At 39.9% G+C, this 14,223-nt stretch overlaps 1 protein-coding gene across 1 annotated transcript in view; it reads left to right on the forward strand.

Moving 5' to 3' along the window:
• PKHD1 (PKHD1 ciliary IPT domain containing fibrocystin/polyductin) overlaps positions 1-14,223 on the forward strand; it is an 808,705-nt gene that overhangs the window by 109,320 nt on the left and 685,162 nt on the right. The window contains exon 26 of the mRNA XM_089685961.1: positions 2,072-2,218. Coding sequence (XP_089542087.1) covers positions 2,072-2,218 — 147 coding nt within the window. The remainder of the gene's footprint in view (positions 1-2,071; positions 2,219-14,223) is intronic.

Raw genomic sequence — 14,223 nt, forward strand, 5'->3', positions numbered from 1 at the left:
TGGGTTCCAATTAGGGTTGCACCAATACTGATACTGGTATCAGTGCCAATACTAAGCATTTACACGAGTATCGATACTCTAACAAGTGCTGTCATACTTGAAACTAATACCTTCAGGCTCGGTTCTTTGCCCACTTTTTTTGTTTTTTTCTGTTTTTTTTTTAATTTACATTTCTTTTGCTGCTAAAACAGAAAGATAAAAAGAAACATTGTTTCATTTCGTATCTTTCTGTTTATTCATCTATAGATCAAAGTGGCGAACTTCGATCTGCAGATGAAGTCAGTTAAAGGCAACCTGTCAAGTAAAAAAAAAGTTTTTTTTTTAATTGATTAATTTAATGTAATTATTTAATTTTAATTAATTAAATGTTCCTGTTTAGCCCATTTAACCTTTAATTTATTCTAATCAGCCCTACTTAACTCCTTATTCTCTCCAATTATTATTTTCCTGCTGATTTGTTTTGTTAATTCCTATTTTTTAAACTATTATTAGTAAAAACTTTTTTTTTTTGTTTTGTTCATTAATATTTTCACACCTTTAACATTTATCTACACATTTCACATTGAAAAAAGCACCAAATTGAAAAAAATAAATGCATTTAAATTGTCAATAACTTTTCAATGCTTTGTACCACAATCATAATGTTAGTGGCATTATAAACAGGACAAATTGCAGGATAAAATTAGCATTTTTATGTGCAGTATCACAATTTAATTTTAAATTAACACTGCTCAAAAAAAAGAAAAAGTGTGTTTTTTTAGCTTTGTTACATTTAATTGTCTAAAGATTGTGAAAAAAATGTAATTGTTGCAAGACTATATTCACAAAAAAAGAAAGCCGTGTTTGGCCTAAAAAAAAATATATCTATTACATTGTTATCTTAAGTAATGACAAAGTTATCACAGAATAAACAGGTCCAAAGTAAAAATGTAAAAATTGCTCTGGTCCATAAGATGTGAACAGGTGTGAGAGCCAAAGTGGTTAAGGAACAGGGCACATCCTTAACAACCGATCCCTCAATCAGCTGTCAGCGAGGTTCCCTGCTGACAGCTGAAGTTAAACAAAATGGTTGCTGGCAGGTATCGATAATTGGTATCGGCGAGTACAAAAAAAAAAGTATCAGTACTCATACTCGCTGCAAAAAAATGGTATCAGTGCATCCCTAGTTCCAATGGCATAGTTAACACTAGTGCAGTCAGTTCCAGTACAAAAGTAGATTTTGTAGCATTTTTTTCTGTACAGAACTGTACTGGAATGCATACAAAACACACTGTATAAGATGAAGAAAAAACAGGGGGAAAAAATGCACTGGAACGCATCAAAAATGCGCCAAAAAAGGGGCATGCTGAAATGCATTCGGACTGCATTTCTATGTTGTGAACCAGCCCTAAAATCAATGCACTCTGCATGTGGCTCATATCCAGGGGCAGACTGGGCAATAGGGGATCATGGGGCCCCTGTGTCCTTGCCCAAACTCAAAAAAGCCTATGAAAAAGGTACCAGGAACATCTCATGGGGCCCCCTACTGACCCCGGGCCCTCGGGCAGTGCCCGAGTTTCCAAATGGTCAGTCCGGCCCTGGTTGTACCTATTAGTCTACAGCTGTCTTTCTCTTACATCCATTCAAAGTGCAGAATTTATAAAGCTTGTATGAGCTGTCAGAAAAAAACGGGTGTGGGGAGCTGAAGTCATGCTCAACGGGGGAGCGATTCTAAATGCGGTGAGGAATTTGCACTGAAAACGCTGAAAATTCCACACCGCATCAGTGTGAACCAGGGCTATCACAAATATACAATCATTATAGTCAAAACAAGTGGCAGAACGTTCATTTTAAGGTAAAAATGCAAAAAGAATCCAAATCTTATGCCCCCTAAAAATAGACTGTTCTTTCCCTTTGAATTCCTTTGTAAAACCTTGAACAGTGGTATTTCACTTTACATATTGAAAATTCTCCTTGAAACATCCTGCCGCACAGCTTGCTTTCATGGTCAATAGTCCTTGCTTGGACATCTACATACAGGAAAATGTTCCTCTTAATAAGATATTGAACTTTATCTCTTTATTGCTTACAGATTGCATAGACAATAGGAGCCTCCATATTTCCGGCACTGGATTTTCCCCGGGAAACACAGCTGTTACCATTTGTGGATCGCCTTGTCAGATATCCAGCCATCTCACAACACCAACAGATCTTTATTGTTCAAACTGGATGTTAAATAGTAAGTTCTCCTAATCAATGCAAGCATATGAGAACATTCTGATATATGCTGTGTAAAAAGTACATATTTATTTCAGTCACTTATACAACACAAAGGTGTTTTGAACAGTACTTTGCAGAGAACACTGAACACCGTATCAACCCCGGCCTGTATTGAAGCTTACAATTTAATATTCCCACTACAAACTACAGCCAATTTACTGGGAATAATTAACCTATGAATGTGTGTTTAGACTGTGGGTAGAAACCTATACAAACACAGGGAGATCATTTTAAATGGCCAATGTCAGAACTTGCACCCAGGTAGGGCCGGGCCGAGGGCTAAGCAGAAGAGATTGCTGCCTTCAGCAGGAGGGAGGCATAAAAAAGGCAAGACTTGTAACCTAGTTCACAGTTTATTGGGCAGGAGGGCACACTTTGGCCTGTTCACCTTGGGTGCTTAAAGGACCTTGTCCCAGCTCTGTACTGGTGGATACTGCAAAGATAAGAATATCCACCTAGGCCCTATGTTCTTGCTTTGCATATGCAAACGTTTATATGAACTGTATGTGTGCTTTTTTTTCACAATTAGGAAAATGTTGGTTCTGGCCATTGGCATTGCTAGACCTGGGTACCCAAACACTTGCCCCTGTGCCACAATAGTTGCTCTCATTCAGAGCCTTGCAAGTACACTTCAAGAGTCACCAAAGGATGCCTGTGCTATTCCAGATTTTTGGCATCTCTATTCAACTACTAGGTGTGCAAGGCCAAATTTTTGGCATTTCCATTCAATGGCCAGCTGCAGAAGGCCAACTTTTTGGCATCTCCATTCAGCTACTGGCTGTGTGAGGCCAACATTTGGGCATCTCCATTCAACTGCTGCCTGGCAAAGCTAACATTTTTGGCATCTCCATTCAACTGCTAGCTGGCAAGGCCAACGTTTTTGGCATCTCCATTCAACTACTAGCTGGCAGGGTGTCAGGGCTCCAGGTATGGCCAGAGGTATGTGAACTGACGCAGGGAAACGCAGGCTTCAGATATGTTATAAACAATATAATTTATTAATACTAACAATACAAAACGCAGTGCAATACTAAAACATAAACACAGTGCAAACGAACCAAACCAAACCACCCACAGATAACAATACATACAATGCAAGCGTAGTCAGGCAGGCCGGGTCAATAACAATCGGGCAGGTAGGAACAGGAGGAGCAGGCAGAGAGTAGTCAGGTCATGAGCCGGGTACAGCAACTAACGGGCAGGTAGGTACAGGGGGTCAGGCAGAGAATGGTCGGGGTCACAAGCCAGGGATCAAACAGGAGAAGACAGCAGAGGTCAGGATCAGGCAGGGTAGGCAACGAGTAAGTCAGGCAGGAACAGGAATGCAGGTAACAAGATACAGGGGCCCATGGAAAAACACACACCAAGGCACAGACTGCAGGTCTGGCCATCCCTTAAATACACCTCCGTAATCGGCTTCAGGTGTTTGGCTGACTGCAGGGTTGAGTCTCTGATTGCTGAGAGCACCCACTGGCCAGCCCTGGTACTGCAGCCCACAAGGCAGGTGAGTCCCACCATTATTGGCAAGTCCATTCCTGACACAGGGTCATCATTTTGGCATCTCCATTTAGCTACTACCTGTGCAAGGCCAACTTTAGTGAATCTTTGTCCAGCTACTAGCTTTGCAAGGCCAACTGTTTGGCATCTCCATTCAACTACTACCTGTGCAAGGCCTCTTTTGGGGTATCTCCATTCCATTACAAACTGGCAAGGCCAACTTTTTGGCATCTCCATTCAACTAATAGTTGTGCAAGACAAATTTTGGGGTATCTCCATTCCATTACAAACTGACAAGGCCAACTTTTTGGCATATCCATTCACCTAATAGTTGTACAAAGCCAACTTTTTGTTATATCCATTCAACTAATAGCTGTTTGAAGCCAATTTTTTTGGCATCTCCTTCCAACTACTAGCCGTGCAAGGCCAACTTTTGGGCATCTCCATTCAATTACTAGCTAACAAGAAATATTCCATGAGTATCAATTGACAGCTAGATAACTGAAGCTCTATCTAGCTCTACCATGGGAGGGATCCCAACATCCCACATCTAGTGTCAATGGGCCCTTATGTTTCAGAAGATCCTAAACAAATGGTCCACCTGCCTAACTTTGGTTATGCAATTGTATTTCTTAATTTTGGTATAGTACAAGACCCACAACACTTTATTCAAGGTGCCCTAGGCCTTTTAGTACCTTAGCAACATCTATTTTGATATGCAACTTTTAGTTTTCCTCACAGTGGAATGAGTTTCTCGAGAACAGGCAATTACCCTCCAGTCATTAATTTGGGGGAGATATCTTGAATGACATCTTTCCTTCTGCTGTGAACTTGAGGATGAATTGCTTCACGGCGTCTGCAGTTAATGGTCATTGAGGATTTGTTTTAAAGACCATCTACTGCTTGCTAATAATATATAGATATCTAAATGTCCATAGCCTGGCCACAGATTGTTATTAAGAATTTTGTAGGCATCTTTGTCACTAAGGTGCATATGAAATAGTCAATCAGCTGGGTATCATGTGTTAGGCTGAGAGAATAATGATTTTAGAGACAGAAGTGATGAAATATGGTGGGAAAAAACGTGACACATCTGTATGGACAGTATTTGTCTCGTGGGAAAAATTAACAACATTGTTCAGTGTGTTTAAACAATGAATTACGTTATATAAGTGGAGAAGCTCCGCTGTGAAAACAAAACATTGCAGCCTGCCAAATACAACAGACATGACACAGTTTTAATTAAAAGTGGGTAACGAGTGGTGTGGGGATCGTGTAATATTTGTCTTCTCTACAGTTCCTTTATATAATGATCCCACAGTGCAAATGCCAGAGAAAACCAGAAAGAATTAGAAAACAGGTTTCACGTATATCTTGTTATGTCTAGATCTCAGCAGTCTCTATTTTAGACTAAAATATTTTAATTTTCCTTCCAAAGTTGTTTTAAACAATAGCCTTTTAAAGTGCATGTAAACCCTCAGAGTGAACTTCTCTTATTGGTTCCTTTGCAGTTTGTAAAATATGAAATTGTTTTGTTAGATCTGTTCAATAAGTGTAAAAATATACCTGTTGATCCTGCCAAAAATTGCAGTGAACTGATAACTTCCTGTGCTGCACTCTAACCAGTTAATTCCAAACAACACCACTCCAGGCAACTTCCAGGAGACCACTGACTGCGGGTGTCAGGCCCAGTCCAAGATCCACCCTGAAATTCCCTGAAATCTCAAGTAGGGATGAGCTCAGGCATACTTGGATCCCCCAAATGAGCTCAGGTCAGGTGTGCCTGGATCCTAGTCTTAGGCAGGTAATACAGTCAATATTAGCACCCCTGCATTTCTGTCAGATAGTGCACCACTTTGCCCAGAAAATTGTTGAAATTACAAATGTTTAGTCATTCTCATATTTATTTCTTTTGTTTGTATTGGTGTGGAGAAACAATAAGCCAAATCTGACACATTCCACGCAAAAGCCCAAAAATGGGCTTGCACACCCCTTGGAAAATATAACTGAAATCAATCACTTCCTGTAAGCCTCAATGAGTTTCTCACATCTCTCTACTGGAATTTTGGACAGCATCTCTTTCGCCAACTGCTCCAGGTCCCTCAGATTGGAAGGGTTCCTTTTCTCAAATGCTGTTTTGAGATTTCTCCACAGGAGCTCTATGGGATTGAGATCGGGACTCATTGCTGGCCAGTTCAGTTCTCTCCAGCGCTTTGTCTGAAACCATTTCTGGGTGCTTTTTGACGTGCGTTTTGGGTCATTGTCCTGCTGTAACACCCATGACCTCTGATGGAGACCCAACTTTCTGACACTGGGCCCTACATTGCACCCCAGAATTCTTTGGCAGTCTTCAGATTTCATAATGCCATGCACACGGTTAAGACATTCAGTGCCTGAAGCGGCAAAGCAACCCCAAAACATCAGTGAACCTCCACCATGTTTGACTGTAGGGACTGGATTAATTTCTTTAAAGGTCTCATTTCTTTTTCTGAAAACAGAAGAATGATGGGCTTTACCAAAAAGCTGTCATTTTGTTTCGTCTGTCCACAGCACAGTCTCCCAAAAGGATTTTGGCTTCCTTAGGTAAGTTTTGGCAAACTCCAATCTGGATTTTTTTTATTTCTGTGTCAGCAGTGGGGTCCTCCTGGATCTCCTACCATAGCATCCATTTTCATTCAGATGGCGATGTTTAGTGCAAGCTGACACAGTTGTACCCTGTGCCTGAAGGTCAGCTTGTATTTGTCTGGAAGATGATCGAGGTTCTTTATCCACCATTCAAACAATCCTTCCTTGTAATCTTTGATCAATTTTTCTCTTTCGTCCATGTCCAAGGATATTAGCTACAGTGCCATGGACTGTAAACTTCTTGACAATGTTGTGCACAGTGGACACAGGAACATTAAGATCTGTTAATTGATACAGGTGAGTTTAATTACAAATTACAGGAACATTGCAAACTTGGAATGCAAATATTTCTTACAATTTTGATAAGGTGCCAATAATTTTGTCCAGTCCATTTTGGGGGTTTTCCGTGGAATGTGTCAAATTTGGCTTTTTGTTTTTCCACTTTTTTGTGTGATACCAATACAAACAAAACAAATAAACATGAGAATGCCTAAACATTTGTATTCGCAACAATGACAGAAATGCAGGGGTGCTAATATTTTTAACCATGACTGTATATCACCAGCACACCAGGAAACTCCAAAAAAGGTCCAACATTTATTGATTGATCACATAACAGTAGAAGATAGTGACATTTCGGAGCCACACAGGGCCCCTTCATCAGCCATGTGTAACAATCCTGATGAAGGGGCCCTGTGTGCCTCTGAAATGTTGCTATTTTCTGCTGTTATGTGATCAATCAATTAATTGTTGGACCCTTTGACTCTAGGTTCACACCTAAGCGTTTTCTGCAGCATTTTGCAGAAATACAGTACAGTCTATTTAACATGATTTCCTATGGGATATATTCACACCTGTGTGTTTTCACTAGGTGCGATTTTTGGAAAGGGTTAGGGACTTTTTTAATGTGTTTTTGGTTCTATAGACTTCAATGGAAACGCTGCAGGAAAGCACGTATTGCGTTTTTACTGCATTTTGAATTTTAAATATGCCTAGCAACAAGAACAACTAAAAAAGAAAAAAAAGCAAAACACATTTTCTGACAAATCTGTTGGGGTGTACTAATTTATGCTGAACAATGTTTATACACACACACACACACACACACACACACACACACACACACACACACACACACACACACACACAGGCACTGTTGCAGAACTGTGTGTGTTCTGATAGTTGTAGGGGTTTATTGTATGTACAGTATTTTCCTAATGTTCAGTAACTCCTATAGGGAGCATTTTGTTGTAAATTGCACCAAAATTGAAATAAGTGGATTTTTATATGTCAATGCATCTCATCAGTTTACACTTTTTCTAGACAGCTTGGTCTGCATGTAAATGTGGGGAGAAATATAGATAAAGTCATGTGAAATACAAAAATGATTTATAATAATTCCTGCAGTGAGCATTGTGTTGTAAATTGCACCAAAATTGAAATAAGTGGATTTTTATTTTTCAATGCATCTCATCAGTTTACACTTTTTCTGGACAGCTTGGTCTGCATGTAAATGTGGTGAGAAATGTAGATAAAGTCATGTGAAATACAAAAATGATTTATAATAATTCCTGTAGGGAGCATTTTGTTGTAAATTGCACCAAAATTGAAATAAGTGGATTTTCATATTTCAATGCATCTCATCAGTTTACACTTTTTCTGGACAGCTTGGTCTGCATGTAAATGTGGTGAGAAACATAGATTAAGTCATGTGAAATACAAAAATGATTTTTAATAATTCATACAGGCAGCATTTTGTTGTAAATTGCACCAAAATTGATTTTTATATTTCAATGCATCTCATCCGTTTACACTTTTTCTGGACAGCTTGGTCTGCATGTAAATGTGGGGAGAAACATAGATAAAGTCATGTGAAATACAAAAATGATTTATTCTACTGAATAATGTAAATTTCTGTATTATTCCCATATTAACATTGAGACAAACGTGGAACGTTTACTTCCATTTTACATCCACAAGGTGGCACTGCAAGAACACTATATAGCTTTACACTTTGCATGTCTTCTGCACTATTTCAGCAGATTGCCATTTATTTATTTGGCTTGCTTATATAATGCCAAAATATTGCCTTTAAGCGGCCCTGTCATTGAACAAAGAAAGCTTATGTAGAAAGAAGTGAATCATTTGTATCTGACTCAGCACCCGTATATAGAATCTTCTTTTCATTACTGAGCAAAGCCGTCCGTAGAATCTTCTCCCTTCCATGGGTGTCAGATGTCTGTGTTTCTTGCTGGTTTCTTTGGTTCCTCCAGCTGGCTTATGCATCTCTCCAGGACACGGGTTGGCGGGAGCAGGAACAGGAGTGGAAACCACAAAGTGCACCAGGGATGCACCCGGAAGTGCTGGATGCAGAGCCATAATATGTGTGATAGGGGCCCAGGGCAAAATCATTAATCATTGCTGTCTATTGGTGGCTATATGCAGCAGCCATGGGTCCGGCCCACATGGAAGAAAAACATATCTGAAATATATTTTAAAAATATTCTTACCTAATATATTGACATATATATATGAAATACTACAACTTTGGCCGTATTCAACATATTTCAAAAATATATTTCTATATATATATATATATATACTATATGTTGAAATGCATTTTTATTACAAAATATATGAAAAATATTTTCAAGTATACTGTATGTCTTTAAAAATAAATGTAATCTACATTTTTGGAATGCATTTGCAAATATATGTAAAAATTTATGTTAAAATGACTTTTTATATGTTAAGAAAAATCACAATAATTTATTTAAAACATATATATTTTTTAAAATATTTTGTAATATATAAAAAAACAGCCTTGGCTCTGTTCCTTTGTGCTGTGTGTGTGTGTGTGTGTGTGTGTGTGTGTGTGTGTGTGTGTGTGTGTGTGTGTGTGTGTGTGTGTGTGGGGTGGGGTCTCTTCCCTCCAATCAGCTCTTAAAGCTCTCCTCACTGAGGTCTGTAGAGTGTCTGCCCCTGTTTTCTGACAGCTCAGACAAGCTTTATAAATTCTGGACTTTGAATGGATATAGAGAATAGAAGACTGCAGATAAACAGGTAACATGTACAACTTATGTAAGAGGATTTGTGTTTCCTCTCTGTATATCACCTGAGGCCAGTCACTTCACTGGGTATATGCAAGGGTTTACAACCACTTTAAAGAGGTTGTTCACTCTGGAAGAAAAAAAATTAAGTCAGCAGACACACATACAGCGCCAACCTCAGCCAGACTTGTTCTTCACTAGCCTTCGGGTTCCTGGCGTCGGCATCCTTACTGTCGGCAGCCGGCTATCCCACTTTGAGCGTTACAGTTGGCTACCCACTGTGCATGCACTAGCCATGCTGTGTTTTGTGAATGGTCCCCCAGTCTTCTGGGACCTGTGATGTTTCCCAGAAGACTCCGGGGAGGAGGGGGGAGAGGATCTGAGTGGAAGTGGGAGCTGGTACCAGTCCATTCTGTACCAGGCTCCAGTTGGCAGGTGTGCATGATGACATCACATCGTGACCACGCCAAATGCGTTTCATAAACAAAAAATTACATCATCAGGGGATTGGCTATCTGGAGCCCGGTACGGATAGTACACCGTGCTTTTGACCATTTACATCATAATGGTCCACATTGTCCAGTAAGAGGCTTTGAAAATGGTGTCATTTGATGGTGTAAGCCCGTTCTTTCTAACAGGAAGCAAGAGTTTGGGGACCCCTTCAGCAATATATGGATTGTGAAAGGACTTTTTTTTAATTTCACATTTCTTCACCTTTTGGGATTTTTACTTGGATTGTGAAAGGATTTTCTTTGCATTTTGCATGTTGTTTCACTTTTGTTTTCTGATTTAACATTTATACACTCACCGGCCACTTTATTAGGTCCACCTTGCTAGTACTGGGTTGGACCCCCCTTTTGCCTTCATAACTGCCTTCATTCTTCGTTGGCATAGATGCAACAAGGTGTTGGAAACATTCCTCAGAGATTTTGGTCCATATTGACATGATAGCATCACGTAGTTGCTGCAGATTTGTCGGCTACACGTCCATGAACTGTTGATACAAGGCAGGATGGATCCATGCTTTCATGTTGTTTACTCCAAATTCTGACCCTACCATCTGAATGCCGCTGCTGAAATTGAGACTTGTCAGACCAGTCAACGTTTTTCCAATCTTCTATTGTCCAATTTTGGTGATCCTGTGTGATTTGTAGCCTCCGTTTCCTTTTCTTAGCTGACAGGAGTGGCACCTGGTGTGGTCTTCTGCTGCTGTAGCCCATCTGCTTCAAGGTTCGACATGTTGCACATTCAGAAATGGTATTCTGCATACCTTGGTTGTAACGAGTGCTTATTTGAGTTACTGTTCCCTTTGTATTATCTCAAACCAGTCTGCCCATTCTCCTCTGACACCAACAAGGCATTTTCATTCACACAAGTGCTGCTCACTGGATATTTTCTCTTTTTTGGACCATTCTCTGTAAACCTAAGAGATGGTTGTGTGTGAAAATCCCAGTAGATCAGCAGTTTTTGAAATACTCAGACCAGCCTATCTGGCACCAACAACCGTGTCACGTTCAAAGTCACTTAAATCCCCTTTCTTCCCCATTCTGATTCTCGGTTTGAACTTCAGCAAGTTGTATTCACCACATCTAGCTGCCTAAATGCATTGAGTTGCTGCCATGGATTGGCTGATTAGCAATTTATGTTACCAAGCAATTGAACAGGTGTACCTAACAAAGTGAGTGTATAGCACAGATTTTCTTTGTGGTTTTATATCATTTTATTTATTGGATTTAGCACTGCTTTTTGATATTATTTATGCTATTGGCATCACAATTGCATAGTAGCTGCTGTATCTTACACCTTTTTTAATACTCCAGCACAGATTTTTATATAATTTCAATGTTCCCATTACAAACTGCTGAGGTCGCATATCATATACCAAAGGGCCGCATGTGGCTTTCATGCAAAGTCGCGTCCCCATTGACTTCAATGCAAAATCGCCCCCTAGTGACTTCAGTGTAAAATTGCAAGCAACATTAATAACATTTCTTTTTAAAAAACTGTACGTTTTGATTTTCGGCCAAGTGCATCCTGAATTTTTGGTTTCAGGCACCAGAATTTTCATTTTGTGCACCACTAATGGAAATGTTGAAAAGTGTTCTCTATCAGCAGGCTGCAGCCACTGATCAGTGCATTCTGACAGTCCTGCTGTCAGAATACAGTGGCACAGCAGCAGGATTCCTCTGACTGGTCAGAAAAAAAAAATATGGTCAGCCACCAATAAGCAGCCACTCAGGCATCTACCCATGCTGTGTCTGCAGCAAAGTTTAACCACTTGTCCTCCAGAAGATTTACCCCCCTTTCTGATCAGGCCATTTTTTGCGGTACGGCACTGCGTTACTTTAACTGTCATTTTAAGGGTTAGTGCAGGTGGTAGTGGTAAGGAGGCGTCCTTTGAAAAGCGATCTAATATTGATTAGTTTGAAAGGTGGTTGTATAGTTGCATGTTTAAGTGAGCCTTAAGAGGAATTTTTTTCTCATTGCCTGTTATGTACCCCCCACACCACCAAGTGGGATACAAATAGCATAGGGGTCTTAAAGTGGTTCTAAAGTAAAATGTTTTTTTTTTACTTTAATGCATTCTCTGCATTAAGGTAAAAACCTTTCACTAGCTGATATCCCCCCCCATCCCTAAATACTTACCTGTTACCTCTATCTATCCAGTGCTGTGCCCGTCTCCCTTCCTTTTCCGACAGGGACTGAGGCAGCAGCAGATCCTATGAGAAGAGAATAGGGTGTGTGGCCAAGACATTAAAAAATGTTGGCAAGAAGGAAATCATCTTTGGGTTTCAAAAAACGGTCATTTTGAGGGTGCTTATAGTGTCCCACCATTTTTATTTGTCTTGCTTTATAACAGAGTATGTGTGTATGTCTATGAATGCAAACAGCTCAGGGGCCTGCACATGTGCCCCCATAGCTCACAGTTTGCTATGGGGGCACACGCAGGGAAGAAGGAGCAGGCAGCACCAGCAGGGGACCCCAGAAGAGGAGGTAAGGGGCTAGATCGAGTAGCTAGGTAAACTATTCCCAACCGAGCAGCACAGGGCACCTTTGGCCTGGAAGATAAAACACAACCAGCTAGCTTTTTCATGGTATTGAGTATAGGAAGTGTAGCAAGAAAAGTTAGTCATGGCTTTGCAGTGATTGGTGTAAATGCTAGAGGGTGAGGATTCCTTAGGGCATGGCTTATTGGTGCTATCAGCATGACATTTCCAAGCCACATAGTAAGTTGGTGCTGGGAAACTTCCCTCTACCAGATGCTGTATCACTTCTGAATGACATAGTAATATAATGTCCAACATGTATTAGCAGATTTAAATACATTCACAAATTGATGCGAAACTCCAGTTCACACCTTATAATCAGTTACAGCAAAAATACTTTCCTTTTGGGATAAAGGTTTTACATGCATAAATAAAATCTGATCCTTTTAATCACCCCCACAAATGATAAGAGGTTTGTATCATCCATGTAAACTGATACATTCTGCTGGAGAGTTTGTGCTATAAAAAACAACAGACTTGCTGCTTGGATTACCAGATGAAAATAGAAGAAATAAAATCTAAAAAAATGCAGACATCACATCTAAGAATTGGTAAGGTATAATATAATACATGCTTTTAGGTTTAATACTGCTTTAACCTCCCTGGCGGTATTCCTGAGTGTAGCTCGGGGTAAAGTTTCAGTACCACAAGCAGTAACCCCGAGCTACACTTGGGAATACCATGCAGCGTTGCTCTGGGATCTCTTCTTCACTTACCTTGTCCTTCTCTCCCGCGATGTCCCTCCTGCAGTGTCCCTGGTAATGTCCTCCGGCCGATGCCGGCATCTGTCTTCCGGGTTCCGTTCCCTGCGACATCAGGACGTACGGGGGATGGAACGGCGGGAAATGTAAAAATGTGAAAAAGTGAAATTCACTAAATACACTAAAATCACATAGTAAAACATTACTGTATCAAACCATTTCACATACATTTTGTCCCGAGTGCTTTGTCCTGTGCCCTGCCTGCATTTTTACTGTTCTTTCTGCCTGGCGTCCAAAAAGCGTCCCTTTAGGCCAAAAGCAGTTTTAGACCAGCTAGAGAACAGTGATAGTAAATTAGAACCACTTGCAGAATTGAGTGATAATGATTCGTGGGGAAATTCGTCATCAGACACTGAAAACGATTCTGCGACTTTGCTCAGTGATGTGCGAACTTGGCGCTATACTTCAAATTTCAGTGTTTTTGGTTTTATTATATTATTGAATTAAATTTATTATTATTATAGTATTATTTTTATGATTATTTCTTAAATTATAATTTATGATTTAGTGTTTAAAATTTTAACATACCCGGGATGTTTACTAGACTCTTGTTCGGACAGATTTCAGTGAGTTATTCCTAAAAATTACAGGCCTACAATAAAAAAAATACATATTTCCATGCAAAGAAATGTACCGCTTGAGCACAGAAATACTGACATAATCAGACTGCTAGGGAGGCTACAAGAAGCCTGGAGTGAAGGAATGTATGTACGTTGTTATTGCTGATATCTTCTTCTGAAAATGCTATTTGCCTAGCTGTTAGGCTGACATAATGGTTCTTTCTAATCCATTGGCCTACTTCCCTCCCACTTTTCTGATCTGAAATGCTTGATCCAGGTCAGGTACTCATATACTACTGAAGCCAAAGATGGCCGGGCAACTAGCATTTTTGTTATAATATGTTTTATTTTATTGTACAAAGAGGTACAAAATATAGTGTACTGGTAGATGCCCAAAAGCTGAGTAACCAGCGTATCAACAAAA

The sequence above is a fragment of the Staurois parvus genome, unplaced genomic scaffold, assembly GCF_062004578.1.
Source record: "Staurois parvus isolate SC_StPar_1 unplaced genomic scaffold, SC_StPar_1.0 ptg000390l, whole genome shotgun sequence".
Lineage (NCBI taxonomy): Eukaryota > Metazoa > Chordata > Amphibia > Anura > Ranidae > Staurois > Staurois parvus.